Source organism: Plectropomus leopardus, chromosome 8, assembly GCF_026936395.1.
Source record: "Plectropomus leopardus strain MGB_pleo_1.0 chromosome 8, ASM2693639v1, whole genome shotgun sequence".
Lineage (NCBI taxonomy): Eukaryota > Metazoa > Chordata > Actinopteri > Perciformes > Serranidae > Plectropomus > Plectropomus leopardus.
This window is the reverse complement of record NC_142183.1, coordinates 27,435,975-27,454,244: the sequence shown is the minus strand read 5'-3', so window position 1 is coordinate 27,454,244 and position 18,270 is coordinate 27,435,975. Positions and strand designations below refer to the sequence as shown.

The following is an 18,270-nucleotide window of genomic DNA, read 5'->3' as shown; positions in this document are numbered from 1 at the left end:
TGTTCCAAATGTCATAGCAAATCATCCAATAGTCGTTGAGGTATTTCAGTCTGGGACAAAGTGCTGCGCCAACTGGCAGTCCAACACTGCCATTATTATTATTAAAGCCACGCTCATGTGGCTAAACCAAGGTTTCTATCACTTTAATATCAAAATCTAAAGTTTCAAAAACGCAAAAAAAAAAAGCCATTTCACAACCCATTGTAAAACTCCTTAATGAATCTAACAAACAAATCTAACAAACTTTAAGTAAACATATTGGTAATAGAATAGTGTGTTAAGCTTCAATTAGTCAAAAAGATTTATATTTTTGATGGCGAAACCAGTATAAGAATAGATAATGGTCAGAATATGCACTAGTAATTGCTGTTCTTTGCAGCTATTGTATAACCAGCACCAACACTATTGCCTATCTGCCGGTTGAGGAGATTGATGACGGTGCAGCCTGATGTCCTCTACAGTCACCGGTGGGTTGTAAATCATCATTGGACAGGTGACATGTGACTTGGACTTCTTTATGAATGTTTAACCTGGCTGATAGCTCAGTAATTGTTGCATCATATGCTGCACTTCGGTAAATGGTGTCATTTGGAGAAATATGATCATGGTTTAGATGAAGAAAGTCTACATTTGTCCCTTATTTCAAATTTAATTAAACAGGAAAAATCCATGACGATAATATTTCATTGTGTATGCTGGACCTTACTTTTTTGCAAGAATTTAGTATTCCTTATTTCAATGTGGGAATAAAATAAAGAAATAAATTTAGAAAGCCCGTGGTGTCAGCCAGGGTAGCTCTTGTTGGAAATTGAATGCTGCTGAAGAGCTAAAAAGTTCAAATCCACCAAATATGAAATACTGCTTTAATAATTGCAGCAGTGGTGGAAGAGGAAGAGAATGAGAGTTTTTGATTTGTACAGTTGTCAGGGTTTGGCTATTGATAGTACTGTATCTTCTGTATTACTATCAGTGATAAACTGTCACTTGTGTTATCTGTGACACAGCTTAGGTGAAACATTTTTTCCTGAATCGAGTGTACAACTTTTATCTAAAAGCTTTCTCTGAAGTGACTTTATATTGAAAGAAATGCATCAGAACAGAAGTGTCTGGATGTTATCCTTCCCTGTTATTGTATACTGTATATATATATATATATATATATATGCTTCATGGCAAATAAAATATATTTCAAGAATTTCATTTCTGAGGAAATTGTGAATATTTACTCAGTAGAAACCAAGGCGACAGCAAATAGTATACAGTATTTCTGACTCATTTCCACAGACAGAAAGTAATAAAATAAGGCAGAGAGGGAAATTAACATCAGTAAATATCAGCTGTGATAACAGTAAATATCAGCTGCGATAACTTTGCCTCATACAAGTATTCTAATTTAACCAGGAGAGCAAAGGCAGAATTCATATTAACAGCAATTGCACTCAAAAGTGCCAGTAAGTTCAATTTTTCATATACTGTTCATGTGAAGGTCAGAACAAATGAAGCTGTTGTTTGTTGAGACAGGCTGTAAGTTATGTATTTTCCCTGGTGTTTCCTTATATTTACACTCTCCTGTTGCCATATGTTCCCCTGTTAGTGTCTTTCTCTCTCTGGCTTAGTCCATTTGAACACGGGTATATTTGTAAAAATAGTTCTTTCTATGCATTTTAACCTTTTGTACACATGCAAAATGTGTTTAGATTCACAAAAACACTAAACTTTTGTATCTCCATCTGGGCTTAAGATTTTCAGAAACTTGGTTTTCAGTATGGACATGTAGACAGGGAAGAGAGTTTTTGGCTTGAGACATCAAAGTGTTCTCCGTTATCTCCTATGTGAAGCATCACAAATGAGGTGACCAAAGGCCAACATGTTCTTCTTTGCATGGCTAGGTTTACAGTTATATTTCCACCTGTAGGTTTGGCATGCTCTTGACAGCGCTTTAATGGAGTTTTTACATTTTCACTTTGAAAGGAGATTCTTTCAAAACAATGTGTGTGGTGTGATTTTTTGTAGGGAAAAACCCTGTTCACACAAATACTGTTTCTGTTTGAACTCGGCCTCTGTATTTTGTTTTCTCTATGTGTGGGGGCATGGCGTCCCTCCGACGTTCTCCTGGCTCTGCTCATTCAGCCCATTCTCAATCTGAAGTCATCAAATACTGCCACTTTTATAGTGATTTTGGCATAAGATTCCTGACGCCAAAAGCCACCTATGTTAGCTTCCGGATGTTGCCAGCTGAGAACACAGCCAGACAGAACCATTTGCTGTGTTGCAATACACCACCAGATGGTTGGTTGCCACCTGCTGCGGCAGCATGATACGCACACAGCGTCAGATGAGAGCATGACACGCGGCCGGTAACAACGTAATAAAAGGAGCATGAAGTTCCCTGTTTGCTTCCAGTATAAATGTAGAGCCAAACCATGATGTTTGTTCTTTACCTCACCACACGCCTCTATTGACCAAAACCTAACCATCCGTGCCTTTGTAACCTAATCCTAACAATGTACTTTTGTTGCATTAACAAAATCATACGCTTTTGTTGATATCTCTGCGTTGGTTGCGGCATCCTTGAGTGTCAAAAGTTGACAAAGAGGGATAACTAGAACATTATATGTTCACAAAGCAGCGATATGTGATGAATTGGGGATGAGAACATGTTGGAAAAATCCTGTTTACAAAAATATTTATGTTCTTGTGGAATAGGCTTTTGTAGTTTTTTTCCCTATATGTGCTGGTGTGGGCGTGGCCTCCCTCATTATCCTGGTTCTGCTCTTCATATACACCTGTTTACTATCAGCTCACTAAGCGAATCTCCCTCTCTTTATCACATGCGGTATATCTACAATGGCTCTCTAACCACTCATTGCTAGATTGTTGTTCAACCTCTGTAGTAGCTACACATCAAGGCCAGCTCAGTTTACTCTGTGTTTTGCTTCCTTTTGTGTTTCTAGTAACTCATGCTCTCCTGTACCTCAGCATTCACCTGTCTGCCAGCTACCACTGCACCCAAAGCTTCCCCTCATTGTTTGTTCACGCTAGCTTCATCTCGGCCATCTCCATTCCTCCCTACAGACCCCCAGACTCCCATTGCTTGCCACTGATCCTGTATCTAATAAAATCTTTACACCATCATTCAGTCTGTATCCTGCGCTCAATTCTACTCCTATTCATATACATAATATACTGTAAAACCTGAATTCACCTCTCCTTATTCAAAACTGCTTTGAGAAGATTAACCTTTACATGATCCCAAGCAGAGAACTGGTGCTGCTTTATCTCCTCAGCTCTTGGCTTCTATGTGCATGATTGTATTACTTTGTTTCTCTTCACTCAGAGGTAGTGATCTTCAGTTGTACATCTAACATGTTTATAGGTGTGAAAGAATAACCTTGCCCTCCAAACATACATATTTTCCTGCATCTCTACTACACACTCTCTCTCACTCCTACCACTCTCATTCTCCTTATGAAAATAGATGAAAACTTCGCAGCCCAATAACACAAACATTAACACTAATTCATGCTCATAGGTGGTTCCGGCAGTGTAGGAGGGAGGGGGAAGAAAAAGAAGAAAAAAAAAACGCACCCTCTGGGAAATTTCCTCTGATCAAGTGCAAAGAGATTAACCAGTTGGACGTGTGCTAATGAACAAGAGATCATAATGAAAGGAGCTCGTAAATGTAGATGAGGCATGTGAAAAAGAACAACGGCGAGCTTGTATCAGGTGAAACACAAGAGAACTATACAGAGACCAATTATTTTACGGCCCCCCCCCCTTACCTAACACCAACATCCTGACAAGTTTTGACAATGGACGGAAGAAAATGTAATGTTTCATTACAACAATTACAGTAATATGTGCAATCACACTTTCTGAAAGAGCAAGCCCCTGAACCGACTCAGGGATAATGTTAGGCTCTCCGCTGGAGCCCAGTTAGAAGCTATTACATTGTGTGCAACAGACTCAATCATAAAAAAGAAAGCATCAACTTATAGACAAAACAGTAAATCACACACAGACAAATGCAGCAAAGGGCACAAAAGCACATCAAACACAATCACATACAAGCAGACGGGCCTGAGGTGGGCTGAGCAATCTACGACTTACTGATTACATAGTCTCCAAATGGATCCTCATCCTCCTCATCATCTAGGTAAGCTGGAGGAGAAGGGGAATTGAGGACAGCAAGAAAAAGCAGGAGAAAAACAAAAAAAATAAAGGTTATGACAAATCAAGAAGAAAGAAAACTGGAAAAGAAAAGCACAAAACAAAAATAAAACTTATGCAAAGTGGATATGGTGGGGGGAAAAAAATCAACAAAAATTAAATGAATGCAGCCTCTCGCCCTCCACACATCCACCTATTTTCCCCTCATTCTTACTCTCAATCTGATACCTCCAGCCTTCATTAGGAGGCAAAGCGCTGACCATTAAACTACAAAAGTAGTTTCAGCTGCATGCAGAGGAAAATATGATCACTCATAATTGGCTGGAGAATTCTCAATTTGCTCTCAGTGCTCCTTCTCTCTCCCTCTCTCCCTCTTTTCCTCCTCTCCCTCTCTGGCAGGTCTGAAGATGACATGCGAGGCCATTACAGCTAACTAAATTCCCTATTAGGGGGCGGCAGCAGAGTCGTCAGCAAGTTACAAATCCGATGCCAATGATAGTCTGCCGCTCTTGTGACTCTTTTTTACCTGATAATAACACTGTTAGCATGGGTGGGCCCTCGCTGCAGATGCAACTTGTTCAGGCCGAGAACACACAATAACAGATTTTGTTTTTTCAATGCCGTCATTGTTATGCTTTATGTGAATATCTTTCCCTCATCTCTCCCTTTCCATTTATTCATCATTTATGTCTCTTCTCTCTATCACTCCAGGCTCCCTCCCTTTAATGTGAGTTAGCATCCATCTACTGTGATCAATATCCCAGGGCTTTTATTAAACACTGCTCTTGTGCATCTGCGTGCGTGTGCGTGCGTGTGTGTGTGTGTGTGTGTGTGTGTGTACGTGCACCTGCCTTCCTGTGTGTGTCTTCAGTACAAAATCTGCTCCAACAATGTCTTCACTGAGCCAAAGATACACAGCGAGGGTTGTGAATGTTTATGGTTTGAGTCATCGTGTGTTTGTGTGAACATGTATGAGCGCTGCGTACAGCATGTTGAATAGACCAATCTTTATTGATCCTGACTGTGGGGCATTTTTCAGACCCCCTAGGCTTAACCCAAAGACAAGACACTTAAAGATACACGCGGCTTGTGTGCGTGTCCACTGCTTCTTTGCTCATTCCAGCATGCTTAGCTATCGCCGTGTGGATAAAAAGTCCTTGAACCAGTGGGTGAAGTATGGAGGCGTACATGCACACACACACGCGCACTCACAGTGGCGTGTGTTTGTGAAAGCGAGCTGTCAGTGCTGCTCTCACACACCATTCATCACAAGCTACTAATTCTGTTAGACCATTGTCGAGCCTTTCGCACCCCACGTTGCTCTCTGAAAACTCAATCAGAGGCTAATGCCCCCAACCCCTCTAACACACACAAGCTCTCACTTTCAGTTTTGTACTCTCTCTCTCTCTCACACACACACACACACACACACACACACACACACTCTCTCTCTCACAGAGACCCTGAGGGGACAGCAGTGGTCTTGGGGGACCCCAGCAGTCCAGCTCTATAAGTGTTGCTTGTGTTTGATAGACAGGAGCTGCATGGACTGAGCGAATGGTGCTGAGAGCGGCTGCGGTAGAAAGAAAAAGGCTCTAACAATCACTGTGTGACATATAATTACAATATGTATTCCAAAGTATAGAGCACGTTTTTATTCAAAATTCAAAATGATCATGATTAAACATTATCTTAATTTACCTTGATTGCAAAACAATCCTTTGAGCGCTCCACTTGGAAATATTCTCTGAAGTAACAACACATCAGCTGACTTGGTTGATTTGGTTTGATTTATGTTGGGATTTGTGTGGTACATTAAAAATAGGGAATAAAGAGGACAGCGCGGGTGCAGGCACTCTGCCACCTGTGCTAGCAGATTTGATTAGTTAATCAGGAATCACTTTGCCCAACGCGGCTTTTATAAAGCATAATTACAGCTCCAGCTACCAAAAAAAAAAGAAAACTTTTGACTGCAGATGTTTTAAGGGGAAAGTTTTTCAGCTTTGTCAAAAAAAGAAAATTAACATAAAGTTTAAGTAACGTAACACAGAGCAGCTTCTAAGGATATAAAATACGTCAAATAAAGAAAGAGCCCGGGATTGAAACCAGGCAATTGAGCATGCCCAGACGGGGGGCAGGGTTAGGCAGAAAGGCCAGACTAAATTTAGCGCCACCTTTTCATTCTCTAATTACGAGATTAATACATGCTGTCACATACGTCACAATACTACCCTATGATTTATTATCCAGCCGCCCAGATGGAGAGATTGAGCCAGAGTAGGAAGGAGGAGAGGGAGATCGTCTGAAAGCAGCTAATCTGCATGCATGTGTGACTGGGTAGGGCCTTGACTGCAGAGTGAGCGGTTGGTGCCGTGTCTGTGTTTATAAAGTCAGCGGTATGAGTGAAGCCAAGATTTACTGATGGAATACAATGTTGAAGTTGAATTAGATCCTGCCTGTTTCCCTAACAGGCTGCTTTTTAATGAGAGGGAAACACAGAGGCATATGGACCCATACACACCAGCATGTGTAGAGCACTGGACTATGGATTGTGGCCATAAAGTCTGCCCCGGCCTCAGGTTTAAATCAATGTCAGAGCCTGATCTTATTTCATCTAATGCATGTTTTAATCATTCTCCCCCCTGATCAATGCAGTTTGGATGCAGTCATCAGGCACTGCTGTGGGAATTTACAAGCGCTCCTATTCTCCTGCCTGTGTTTCCAGACGGACGTTTTACGAGGCCGTGCACAGTGCGACAGTAAATCTCTTCCTCCACTTTGCCAAAATGAAATCTCCCAGTGCCGCTCTGTATGCCCATATTTGTTTGTCTCACTGTGATGCTTGTGCAAACGAAACTTGCGTTGCCTTTGCCAAGTAAACGTTCTAGTCTCTTTATTTTAATAGTGTCTGGAAGGGGCAATAAAAGCCAAGTGTCTTTATTCAATACTTGACAATAAAGCTGGATGTAGAGAAACTTTGAAATCCCTGAGTTGCATTTAGAAAACTAATTTAACAGGCTTTACATACTTGTCGGTAATTGGAATTTAGCTGTAAATGAAAAAAAAGAAACAAATGAAAAAATAACAACAAAGAGTTTTAGCTCAAAAAGGGATTGAACAGGAGCCGCAGAGGAGACTCCTACACAGGTGAAACACATCTCTGAATGTGCACATGCACAAATTAGTCAGGTGCCATTGTATATTCATTGTTCTGTGGGTGTACAGACAATCTGTATTTTTGCATAAATGTCTATGTGCATATTAAGACTTTCAACTTTCAACTTACAGTGTAAACATATCATGATTATACAGTATTACAATATTGTACGATCATTCATATGCAAGACTCTCATGTCCAATTTAATGATTCAAAGCAGCTCGTTATTGTAACAATTAAAAAAAAACATAATGTGAGAACCATTTCTATGACAACAGTGCAAACGTCCATCCAATGATAACGATGGTGGGATATAAAAACATCATTATATGGTAATTAAGCAATAGCTCATGACGGGTTGTGTTATGGTGTTCGGCCCCACCTAAAGCATCACAATATATCACAGCCTAGAGTGGACTACTGCTCTTAAAAAACGGTTACCGATGGCAACATGAAAGCTATAGACGTAATTTCAACTGTTTTTAATCACAGGTTCATATAGCATTGTTCTTACAAAGAACTAGGCTCTCCTCAGTGCCTGTACGTAGTGTAAAGAATTGGTTTACTCTATATGGGCGCACTCAAGGTAAAGGACTTAGACATTATTGCCATTGTAAGAATGGATGTTCAAAAGAGAATTGCGCTCTGCCCATTCTTGTGAAATTCTGGCTCAGTGGTGCAGATAGCCAGAAAAGTTAAACCGTCGTGTATAAAACTACCTGGCTGATCAGCGCTGCTTCTGCACTGTGTGGCCCACAGAGCAGACGCACAAGAGATTTACGCCAGCTGAACCAGCTACTTTTGTTATAGAGCTCCATTACCTTGAATGGGGATACAATAATTAAAATGTGCTGCCATTCTAGATTTTGTGTTAGTGTTATTGGACTGAATGGATCAAATTCTGATAGTCAAACGAGTCATTTTCAGGGAGTTGTGATCCAAAAAAAAAGTATTCAATGATTTACAGACGTCTCTTTTGCCATATAAGTCAATGGGAAAAATAATTCTAGTGCTACAGGGCATCACGAGACGGATGTAATTCCACTGTTTGACCACTACAAATTTGGCTTCAAAGCCCAGAGCATTTCCTGAGGGCCTGGTTGTATGAGTTTATTATGCCATGGCTAACAACCAGTCAGAATGCTTTGTTTGAGATGTCTGTTTAATTCATAAGCTGAACAATAAATATATAAAAACAATAATAAAAAAATGTAAATCATATAATCAAAAAAGTCTTATCCAGGAGAAAAAAAAATGTATATTCCTCATTATGGGACAAAGGCAGACAGATTTACCACTATGTTTGAACACTATTCTTGTTCTAAGGTAAGTCTATATTTCAATATTCTCATTTTACTTAGAATATCTTCTTTGTCACTTCCCTCTGTCCAATACATGCATGCAGGCACACACACACACACACACACACACACACACACACACACATATACATATATATATATATATATATATATATATATATATATATATATATATAAAACTTGCTCTGAGTTGTTTACATTAGGTGTATATGTGCTGCTAATTGTGTTGAGATGAGCAAAGGCACCAGGCACCGCGACTGACAACTACTATCTATCCAAAGGTTCACACTCTTTAATTTGTTATCGACTAGGTTTGTTTTAGACCTTTCAACTCCTCCAGAATCAAACAGTTAAAAATAGCACATGCAGTTTGGCAACCTGAAATATTGGGAGAAAGTCTCTCTAATTTGTAACTTATTTTGGTGTTCACTTGTGTGTGTTCATTAATTATTATGCTTAAACAAAAATTGCGTAATAAAGTTAAAATAAACGAGGCAAATAAAAGAATTAATCCAGCAATTACTCTGCAGCCAGCTGCCCTGCTGACACAAAAACTAGCATGTGCGCGCACTCGCACACAAGCACACACGCATGCACGCATGCGCGCATGCACGCACACAAATAGTACTTTCCCTGAGGTTTGTTATATTTGTCACCATTTCTCTGGGCTTTCTATTTTGGTAGTGAAATCTGCAATAGGGCGCACACACACACACACACACACACACACACACACACACACACACACACACACACACACACACACACACACACACACACACACACACACACATTCATCCACATGTGCGCTCCTGCCCTGAAGGGGAACCCACGACCCTTAAACTGACACCTGTCAGTCATGCTGGAAAGCCGTACTGACAGGAGCATAACGAGAGCTGGTAAGAGGCGCAGCTTGAGCGCAGAGAAGACAGAAGAAGAAGCTTGAAAGATAAAGACGAAAAGGCGGGAGAGGAGGGAGATGAAGAGGAGGAGGAGGAGAAGCAACTGGAGGTGAGACTTCTGAAGCTTGTTAGAGACACGGCGAGATGAGAGTGGTGCAGCGTGCTGTTTGGTGTTTTAGCACGTCACCGTCTTTTTGATTTGTTAGCATGTGTTTATGATGTTGTTTCTCTGTCTGTCTCTGTCAATCTCTATTATTAGACCCTCAGATCCTCTTCCTGCTGTTTTGACACTCCCGTTGCTCCTGTTTCACACTTTCTGCACACACATGCAGGGTTTACGCACATACACACTCGCATAATAGCATATAGAAATACAATGACAGACTCTGTAACATACACACTCATGCAGCTCCAGCAGCCACGGTGCTCGGGGCGCACACGCCGGTTAGGTCTGGTGGGAGTGAAATCTTTCCTCCGGGTGCTTTGAGGTGTGACGTGCCTTCGGTATCAGATGTTCTGTTTGCAGGAGCGAAGGGGTGAGATTTCCTCATTCAGAGCGACTAAATAACTAACGAATTGACTTGATCAGACACACGCACACACCTGGTCCTTTTATCAGGCTGCCGCGCTGCCTCTGATCTCTTCATGCTGGCAGAGACAGCGATGCAGACGCCTGATCTAAATCTCTGGTCTGTGAAACCATGAGACGAGCCTAAAGGTGTGAGCCGGTGGTTCCCCCAAATGTTTCAATATAGAAGGCGAACTTTTGAAGTCTCGCATTTAATTGAATTGACTTTGATTCGGGACTTGTTCTGCATAATCATCAATATGAATGAGGAACAAGTGGATGTTTAGACCCTGTAGGAGCCCAAAAATATCCATGAATGCCACTTTTTGGGGAAGTTTCTTTTGGAAAGTGAAAAAAAAACAACTTTTGATCTTCTCAACAATCAACACTTGGTGACATCATACTGCAGGCAAATGATTATCACAATATAGTGCAGGATTAAGAAGCTAATTTTACAAGGCCTGGAAACGCCGGCGACAGAGCGCTCAATGGCGTTCTCCTGGCCCTGAGACAGAGAGAGTGAGAGCGGCGTCTGCCGCTGATATCTGCGGCAGCGAGATTAGCTTGGTAATTAACCACAAAGCAATTATCGGGTGGTGGGATGAGAGGCGCATCTCAGGGAAGGTGTTTCTTGATGTGTTTAATAGGTGTTGAGTAGTTTGATCAGTCGACAGAAGTTGTTTCTGATTCAGAGGCCCGCAGTCCAACAGAGGTTGATCCACAGCTGATACGTGTTTCTGCCGAGAATTCAATTAATTAGACTGTTGCTTTTCCTTCCATCCACTTTTCATTAACCTCCATTGACACCTCGGCGGAGCTCCGGCGCAGGTTTTTACGACGGCGTCAGGATTAACAAGGAAATGGGAAGTTGGCAATAAACAAAGTTGCCAGAGGATGGAGATTCCCTCTGGGGACATCGCACTCTCAAATCTTCTCTCTGACTGACTCAGTACTGGAAAATTCAAATGCTCCAGCTCTAAAAAAATCCAAAAGATTTGGACTGACAGACCAGTTGTGAGAGAGGGGAGAGTTAGAGGGCTTTGGCTAAGTGCTATTGATGAAAAAAAGGATGAGTCTCTGGGGGGGGTCCAACTACTGTTCTTCAGATCAGAAACAGACTCAATCAATAAATCTGACTCACTCACAATTCATACAATGGCTGTCTGTTTGAGAGGTTGTCTAAAGATTTCAACAATATCGACAAACTTGTGTAAGATATACATTCTCACTGAGGATCACTTTAAAAACTGATTATATCAGTCCCATACTACCGACATGAGTTGTTCTCGTTTTTTCCATCACATTTTCTCAAATCAATTTTAGACACATCTTAAAAGAGTCCTACCTGACTCGTCGTCAGATTTGTTTTCATTTTCCGAGTCGGTGAGGGTGAGGGCCGAGTTCTCGCGGCTGGACACTCCTGAGCTGCGCCGGGACTTTACCCTCCCTCGTCCAGCCCACAGCTGGATGGCCCGCTCGGGAGACAGAGGCCCCTCTGGGTCCGAGTCAGCATCAGAGCCGGCGCTGAGGGAGTACCCCCTCTGGAGGAGACCCAGGTCAGGGCAGTAGGGAACGGCGGCGGGGTGCGGAGGGGGAGTCGGCTCGCACACTCCCAGCTCGGCCAGGGTGAAATTACCACCTGCGAGAGAGAAAACACAGTTACATAGGTGGGGTGCGGAGTATGTAAAAAAAAAAACATTCACACAAACAAATGCTCCGACAAGAAACACACACACACATATCTAGCAAACAAAACCCACAATCACACGCAGAGAAGCACACTAATTATGAAACTACGGAGGCGGAGGCTGAAAATTGGTCTTTGTTGTGGCAGGCAGGAGGGGGAGAGATGACGCAGCATGAATCAGGCACAAACTACAAACTAGCTGCTGGAAGGAATATGTACTGGCCTGCAGGCCTGTTAAAGCTGGCTTAGAAGGCCTGCCTCCCTCGCTTTACTGCTCCGCATTGGCATTCATGAGGTGTTGATGTGAGATCAAAGAGCTGTTCACTTGAGGCCTCTCAGACTGTAGTGGAGCTGCTTTGCTGCCTTCTGGGTTTGATCATCTCCCCACCTAGTTGCCATCACACACTGGACCCCAGGCTCACAGAATATACTGCAGTCTGCTGCAGTACCGGCCCCGCTGCCTAACACTCTTCCCCTCCAGACAAACCGACTCGTCACTTCCAAAATAAATATATAAAATTATCCAAATTAAAGCACATCAAAGGAGATCAATAAACAGTGCTGCAGCCCAATTAAATCCAAGCTGAGGAAAAAGCAATTAAGGAAAAAGGCATGCTCAACCAATTTATTCTCTATACTAATTAAAAGAGTATTGTGGATGCAATCGCTCACCATCAGCTGTTGGGGTAAAGGGATCGGGGGAAAAACAGTTGTGATTCACTTCATTAGCAGTTTGGGAAGGAGGGGGGAGAGGAAGGGGTGAGTGAAGAGAGGACGGCATTGTGGCGGCACGCTGTATGAATCAGTGCACTGGGAATCACACAGCTGTGTGACTGGGTTAACTGTGACTCATCAGGCGTACGGACGCAATCAGAGAGAGCGGAATTAAACAGATGAAAATCGTCTGCTGGATCTTCATGGCTCCTCTTCACAGGCTCGCCGAGACTCGAGAGTTGCGCCGAAAGCGATGAGGAGAGGGAGGGCCTGAAAGGAAACTCAGCCCGGGGAAGTGGTGACAGGCTCTATACTTCTACTCAGACAAACAGATGGACTAGACTGGAGAGCAAGAGGCAAGCGAAGAACTCCACAGGTGGATTTAGCGTCTAGGCTACAGTTTGGCAAGCATCCAACCAGCTATGAAGGCACCCAAGCATCAGGAAATATTACCAATCCTCGTCTTCTTTGCTTCTTTGTCTCCTGCTCCCACTTATCATAAAGGATGAAAAAAGGAGCCTTCTTTACTACATGTGACACTAGGTACTATTATAAAGTTTAACACTACAGCACTACTGTATATGCACAGGATCTAACTCTATAATGAACTCATACCTGAGATGAGGTATCGTAGAAGGACGGGAGAGAACTCCAGGAGGCCTGAGAGAGTAGAGCACATGCGTTCTTTAAGATCAGTGAGCAAATCCTCCCAAAACTGAACTGCTCGCTAAAAAAGACTCTACTCCACAATCACAGTTAGGATTATGCTTTATGCAAATCACCGCATTCAACTACAATGACAATAATTGGACCACATACAACACATCTTCTAGTCTAAACAAACACTACGTGGAAGCAGTTACAACATCAAAGTGTGCATGTGTGTGTTTTTGTGTGTGTGTGTGTGTGTGTGTGTGTGTGTGCTTACACATATCTAATGTTTCATCCCACAGGCCACGACTCTGTACAATTAACATGCCATAACTAGTGATTACATATGCAAAATCCAATCACTCCTTATCACCATAGACGTGGCCCAATGCCGTAGCAATCTACATGTGCTCAAAGAAAGATGGATTGGTGCGACGGGTTGAAGCAGACATGAAAATCTATCTCAGTTATTCCACAAATAGAAAACCAATCGCATGTTTGTTACATGATACAAAGACAGATGTGAGGGCGAATGTGACGCTGCATTCTAATCAGATCAATGCCTTTCTCTTGGTACGACACTGCTGCCATTCTTGAGCTTATAATGCGCATTAATGTGTGTTTTGAGCCTTAAGCAGCTTCTGCAGCTGCCTTGGGCTGCGCACATCTGTGTGTAATCATTGTGTACTTGCTGACATGTACGTTTGTCTGTCAGTTGATCTGTGCATTCAATACGACTTTGTTGCATATCTGAATAAGACTGCTATAGGGTGAAAGGAGCACAATGTAGAATGCTTCCTTGATTGCTTTTCACTAATATATTGAAGGGCAGAGTGTAAGGAAGGGAGAGAAACAAAACAGAAAATCAACACGTGAACGCGTGTTATGGAGTTTCAGCACACATGGAAACAAAGTACAAGATGCAAAAGAAAGAACGGCCTCATTCAGTATGCTGAATCAAAGTACATGAAAGAAGGGTTATTTTGAGTGAAGTGGAAATATTAAGAAAACATGCACAGCACGACCTTGCAGAACTAAAAACTGGGTTAACATGTTTGTACTGTATGTGTGTGAGTAGAAATCTGCATTCAACTGCTATAGAGCATAAGCTGCATAGTCTTAAATGCTTCCTTTAATACTTTTCACTACTAGAGCCAAGGGCAGAGCCAAAGGAAGGGAAACAAAGGCAGTGAAACAGTGTGAAATGCTTAAAATATGTGAGAAAAACAAGGATAAGATTCGGTTCGCCCTTTCTTTTTCTCACAAACTTACACATACTAAAAATCCAATTAATCCTGTTTCCATATATATGTTTAATATATGCAGCTTATTACCTCCTTATTTTGGAAAGCGTACGTAGTCACATGTTCATCCTTCCACTAAGTTTGTCTGTTTTCCGCTCTCCCTGTCACTATATGCAATGGCCTGTTTGACCACTGAGATGCCAGCAACGGCTAGCTTGACCGCAATTATTTTTAGGTGATGAGGCACTCGCGACCAGGACTAGGTAACACAGTCTACATGAGAGAGGGTAAGGCTGTTTTTTTCAGCCTGCATGGAAACAGAATATGACATGTACAAGATGAGTCTCAGTCAATATATGCTGAATAAAAAAGCCTTTGAAAATCAGTCTGGGGGGCACAGTTGGCCCCCAAGCCAGACATTGGACATGACTGGATTATGGTTACAGTAAGAATATCAGGGTTAGGGTTAGGTCAGGTTAACTTATATGAGCCTGTTTAGAGCTGGTATCAGCATCCATTTCAGTGATCCAAATGCAAGTGGACAGCCGTGTCTCCAGCTGAGAACTTGTCATCAGATGTCTTTACCTTCCTGTGCGCAGTTATTATAACTACACTTTTGCTAGCTGCTCTTAAGCATACTTCCTACTTACGTTAGCAATTGTGTCAGTATGGCTGGAGATATCATAGTCAGAAATCAACACGTTTTCTTCCATGGCGCAAAACGATGGCCACGCAGCACTTCATTAAACTCGCCATGAAATGGGTATGTTACAGAGCATTAGAACACTGTCACCAAAACAACCACCACATCCTGCACTGATGATGTGGTCCTTATAGGAGATGCATCAGGACGACGTTAGTGTTTATGCTACTAAGCATACATGGTCATCTCCATTTTTCATTGTCCTAAAGGCACCTGGTGCAACATGCCCATTTCAATGCAGCTCCTCTCATTGTTTTTAATGCAACAAACTACAGGCCACACACTGAATCTTACATATTGACACTGATATACAAAGACTCATCAATTGTTTGGAAAAATTAAATGGTTAAAACTGCAGTTTCACTTGTTTCTTAGCTCAGCGGGGACTTTAGTTCCATGCACCTGACATATATCATCATTTGGAGTATTCATGCGCCACATGTTGAATCTCTGAAAAAAAAAAAGTGACACGGGGGGAAAAGAAGCATCTTGTTGGAACTCAAATACAATAGTGAGAGTGGGAATGGCATTTGCAGTGATCCATTAAACCACATGTACTTCCCTTGATAAAACTCATTATGGATGTGTGTGGGAGCGAATGTGTGCAACGTTGCGGTGCATGTGTGTACGTGTATGAGTGTTTGTGAGTAGACAGCTTTGTGGGATAGAGGGGCCTATCATTAAAAAATCATTTGTGCTTGTTAGCAGTTTGACAGGCAAAGTATAGGCAGCAGGACTCTGCATTATGCTGGTTGACTTTCCCTCACCCCATCGTGTAATTCTGTATAGGATATAAAACAGGCAGATCGTGTGGGCTTCAATGCCTGCAATTATGTTGCTTTTTCCAGATCCAATAGCTTACACAGCAAGCCACCCTTGGACATGCCATTTTGAGCTTTTGAGCGAGCGGCAGTCCCGAACAATTTCTGATTTGCCCTGAAGTGCTGAACTAGTGAACTGATTTGCTCCTGGGTCGAAGATGCATCAAAATCAGGAAGCAAATGCAACTGTGCGCGGCAGGTTCGCCAGCAAGCCACCGGAATGGCTGAAATTACTGTTAATAACAGTGAAAGCCTTATTTTCTTTGACACAGCCAAGAACATGCTAAAATTTGGGGCTAATAGCAGCCAAAATGTGTCATTTCTTAATGTTTTCCATTTTCATTTGCATCCAATTCAAAATTCATCTGCGCTGCACTTTAGTATCCCTGAAAAAAATGAATTTCTCTTTTGTGTTTTTCTTTCCTGTGAATTACGAAGCAATAAAATATACATATATATTCCTTCCTAATAACTGAGAGTCTAAGTGAAGAAATGTCTCAACAGACAGGACAAAGAGAGAGACAGGAGAGTTGGGAAATGACAAAGTAGAGACAATATAGTAGTTAGGACCTAACTTTCAGGGGTTGCATGCTTCTGCTCTCCTGGGATCAAATCCCAACTGAAGTTGCTCTCCTGTGTCTCCCATAATCTGTCACGCTGTCTCTCCTTCGAGTTGCCCAGCACAAGACAAAATGCATTTTAAAAAATCCTTGAGCTGCTCAGTGCGCTATTAAAAAAACAAAGGACAGCAAAGGAAAGCTGGATTGTCAAACTGAAGCAAAGATGGGGAATAGAGCCGGTTGTATTAATTAGTTACACACATTTCTCAGTGTAAGTATTTCAAAACCCTCCGCACAGCTGTCTTCACACACAGGCAAAATGGAACATAATCTTATTTCCAAAATGCTATAAATCTACCAAAATACTTTTAATTTGTACCACTCTTCATTTTAATTATTTAGTTTTTTATGTATTTCATTTTTTTTTTTGTTTTCTTTTTACCTCAGTGCTGCAGTAACGTGAATTTCCCCTTGAGGAGCAATAAAGTCTTATCTTATCTTGCTGGAATACAAAAACTAAATTGCATACCTCGTGTTTAGGACATCTAGTGACGATACAGATAAAGACGAGTAATAGCAAGCTCAGAGCTCATCCGAGACTACAGTACAGATGGTCTTCCTCTCTGTCAGCTCCTCTCCCACCACACAAACACACACACACACACACACACACACACACACACACACACACACACTCACACACACACACAGACACACACACACACACACACACACACAGACAGACACACACACACACACACACACACACACACAGACACACAAACACACACATCCTCCTCTCACTCTGAGGGCCTCTATTCATCCTCTATCAGACACTTGTCTATCTCTGCCGATGTTCATGTAAATCACCTCTTGCAGAGTGTTCCCCTCTTTGTATAGATAGTAATGAAATTAGAAGAAGAAGATGAGTATGTAAACATATGCATAAACGGGCTGTGGATACAGCCTTGGAGACAATCGCTGGAATTTTGAGCAAGAAAATCCATGAATTCATGAATTTCTGAAAGACAGTGGTCATTGAATTCATTCTGTGTCAAAGCAATGAAAAATGATTCACAGTATAGTTCACACAGGCAGCTGCTGTGTGAAGACTTCCTCTTAAGTCGATAAGAGGGGAAAAAAATAGGGAGTGAAATGGAAAGTGAGGCGAGCCGATGACGAAAAAGGGGATCATAAGATGAGGTATGAAGAATGATGAAATCCTTGGTCATGGTAAACAGTTTCTGCAGGGGGAGAGAGGCGGAGAGAAAGAGAAGGAGACGGAGACGGAGCGCAGACAGACAGACGGAGGAGGGCTGTGTATACCTGAATGATAAGCCAACATCGTGGAAAGCATCAAAGCAGAGACAGAGAGCAAGAAACGATCTGCTTGGCTTTGAATAGATGCTGTGCTAAGGTCAAGGTTCAAGGTCACTGTTGTCTGTGAGAGTTTTGAGGGATTGTTGTGCAGTTGTAATTATCACACACACACACACTATTATTACTCTCACACAAGCAAACACAGTGCAGTAGTGGAGAATACTAATAAACATCTCCACAAATCAGGGTTTCCATGGTGATGAGTAGTGTGTAAAATAAAGCAAATGTTGCGCGGGTGCAGACACATCAGAAGCGAGGTTGTTAATGAACAAAACCTACAAATGTTGATAATGAGATCACTATTTTTGGTGTTACACTTTATTTTTACACACAAAATGATAGTTTCTCATTTATACAGTGTGTGAAATTCTTTGGGTGATGCGCAGAAATA

The 18,270-nt window shown here is 41.9% G+C and overlaps 1 protein-coding gene across 11 annotated transcripts in view; it reads right to left on the bottom strand.

Annotated features, from left to right (window-relative positions):
• Window positions 1–18,270, bottom strand: part of tenm2a (teneurin transmembrane protein 2a) — a 260,523-nt gene that overhangs the window by 153,495 nt on the left and 88,758 nt on the right. For 4 of the 11 annotated variants that reach the window (XM_088081291.1, XM_088081292.1, XM_088081301.1 and 1 more), the window contains exons 3-6: window positions 13,136–13,180; window positions 12,974–13,012; window positions 11,465–11,758; window positions 4,111–4,161 (exon numbers count right to left, since the gene is read on the bottom strand). In XM_088081291.1, coding sequence (XP_087937417.1) covers window positions 4,111–4,161; window positions 11,465–11,758; window positions 12,974–13,012; window positions 13,136–13,180 — 429 coding nt within the window. The remainder of the gene's footprint in view (window positions 1–4,110; window positions 4,162–11,464; window positions 11,759–12,973; window positions 13,013–13,135; window positions 13,181–18,270) is intronic. The other 7 variants (XM_088081297.1, XM_088081299.1, XM_088081300.1 and 4 more) reach the window with 4 other exon arrangements.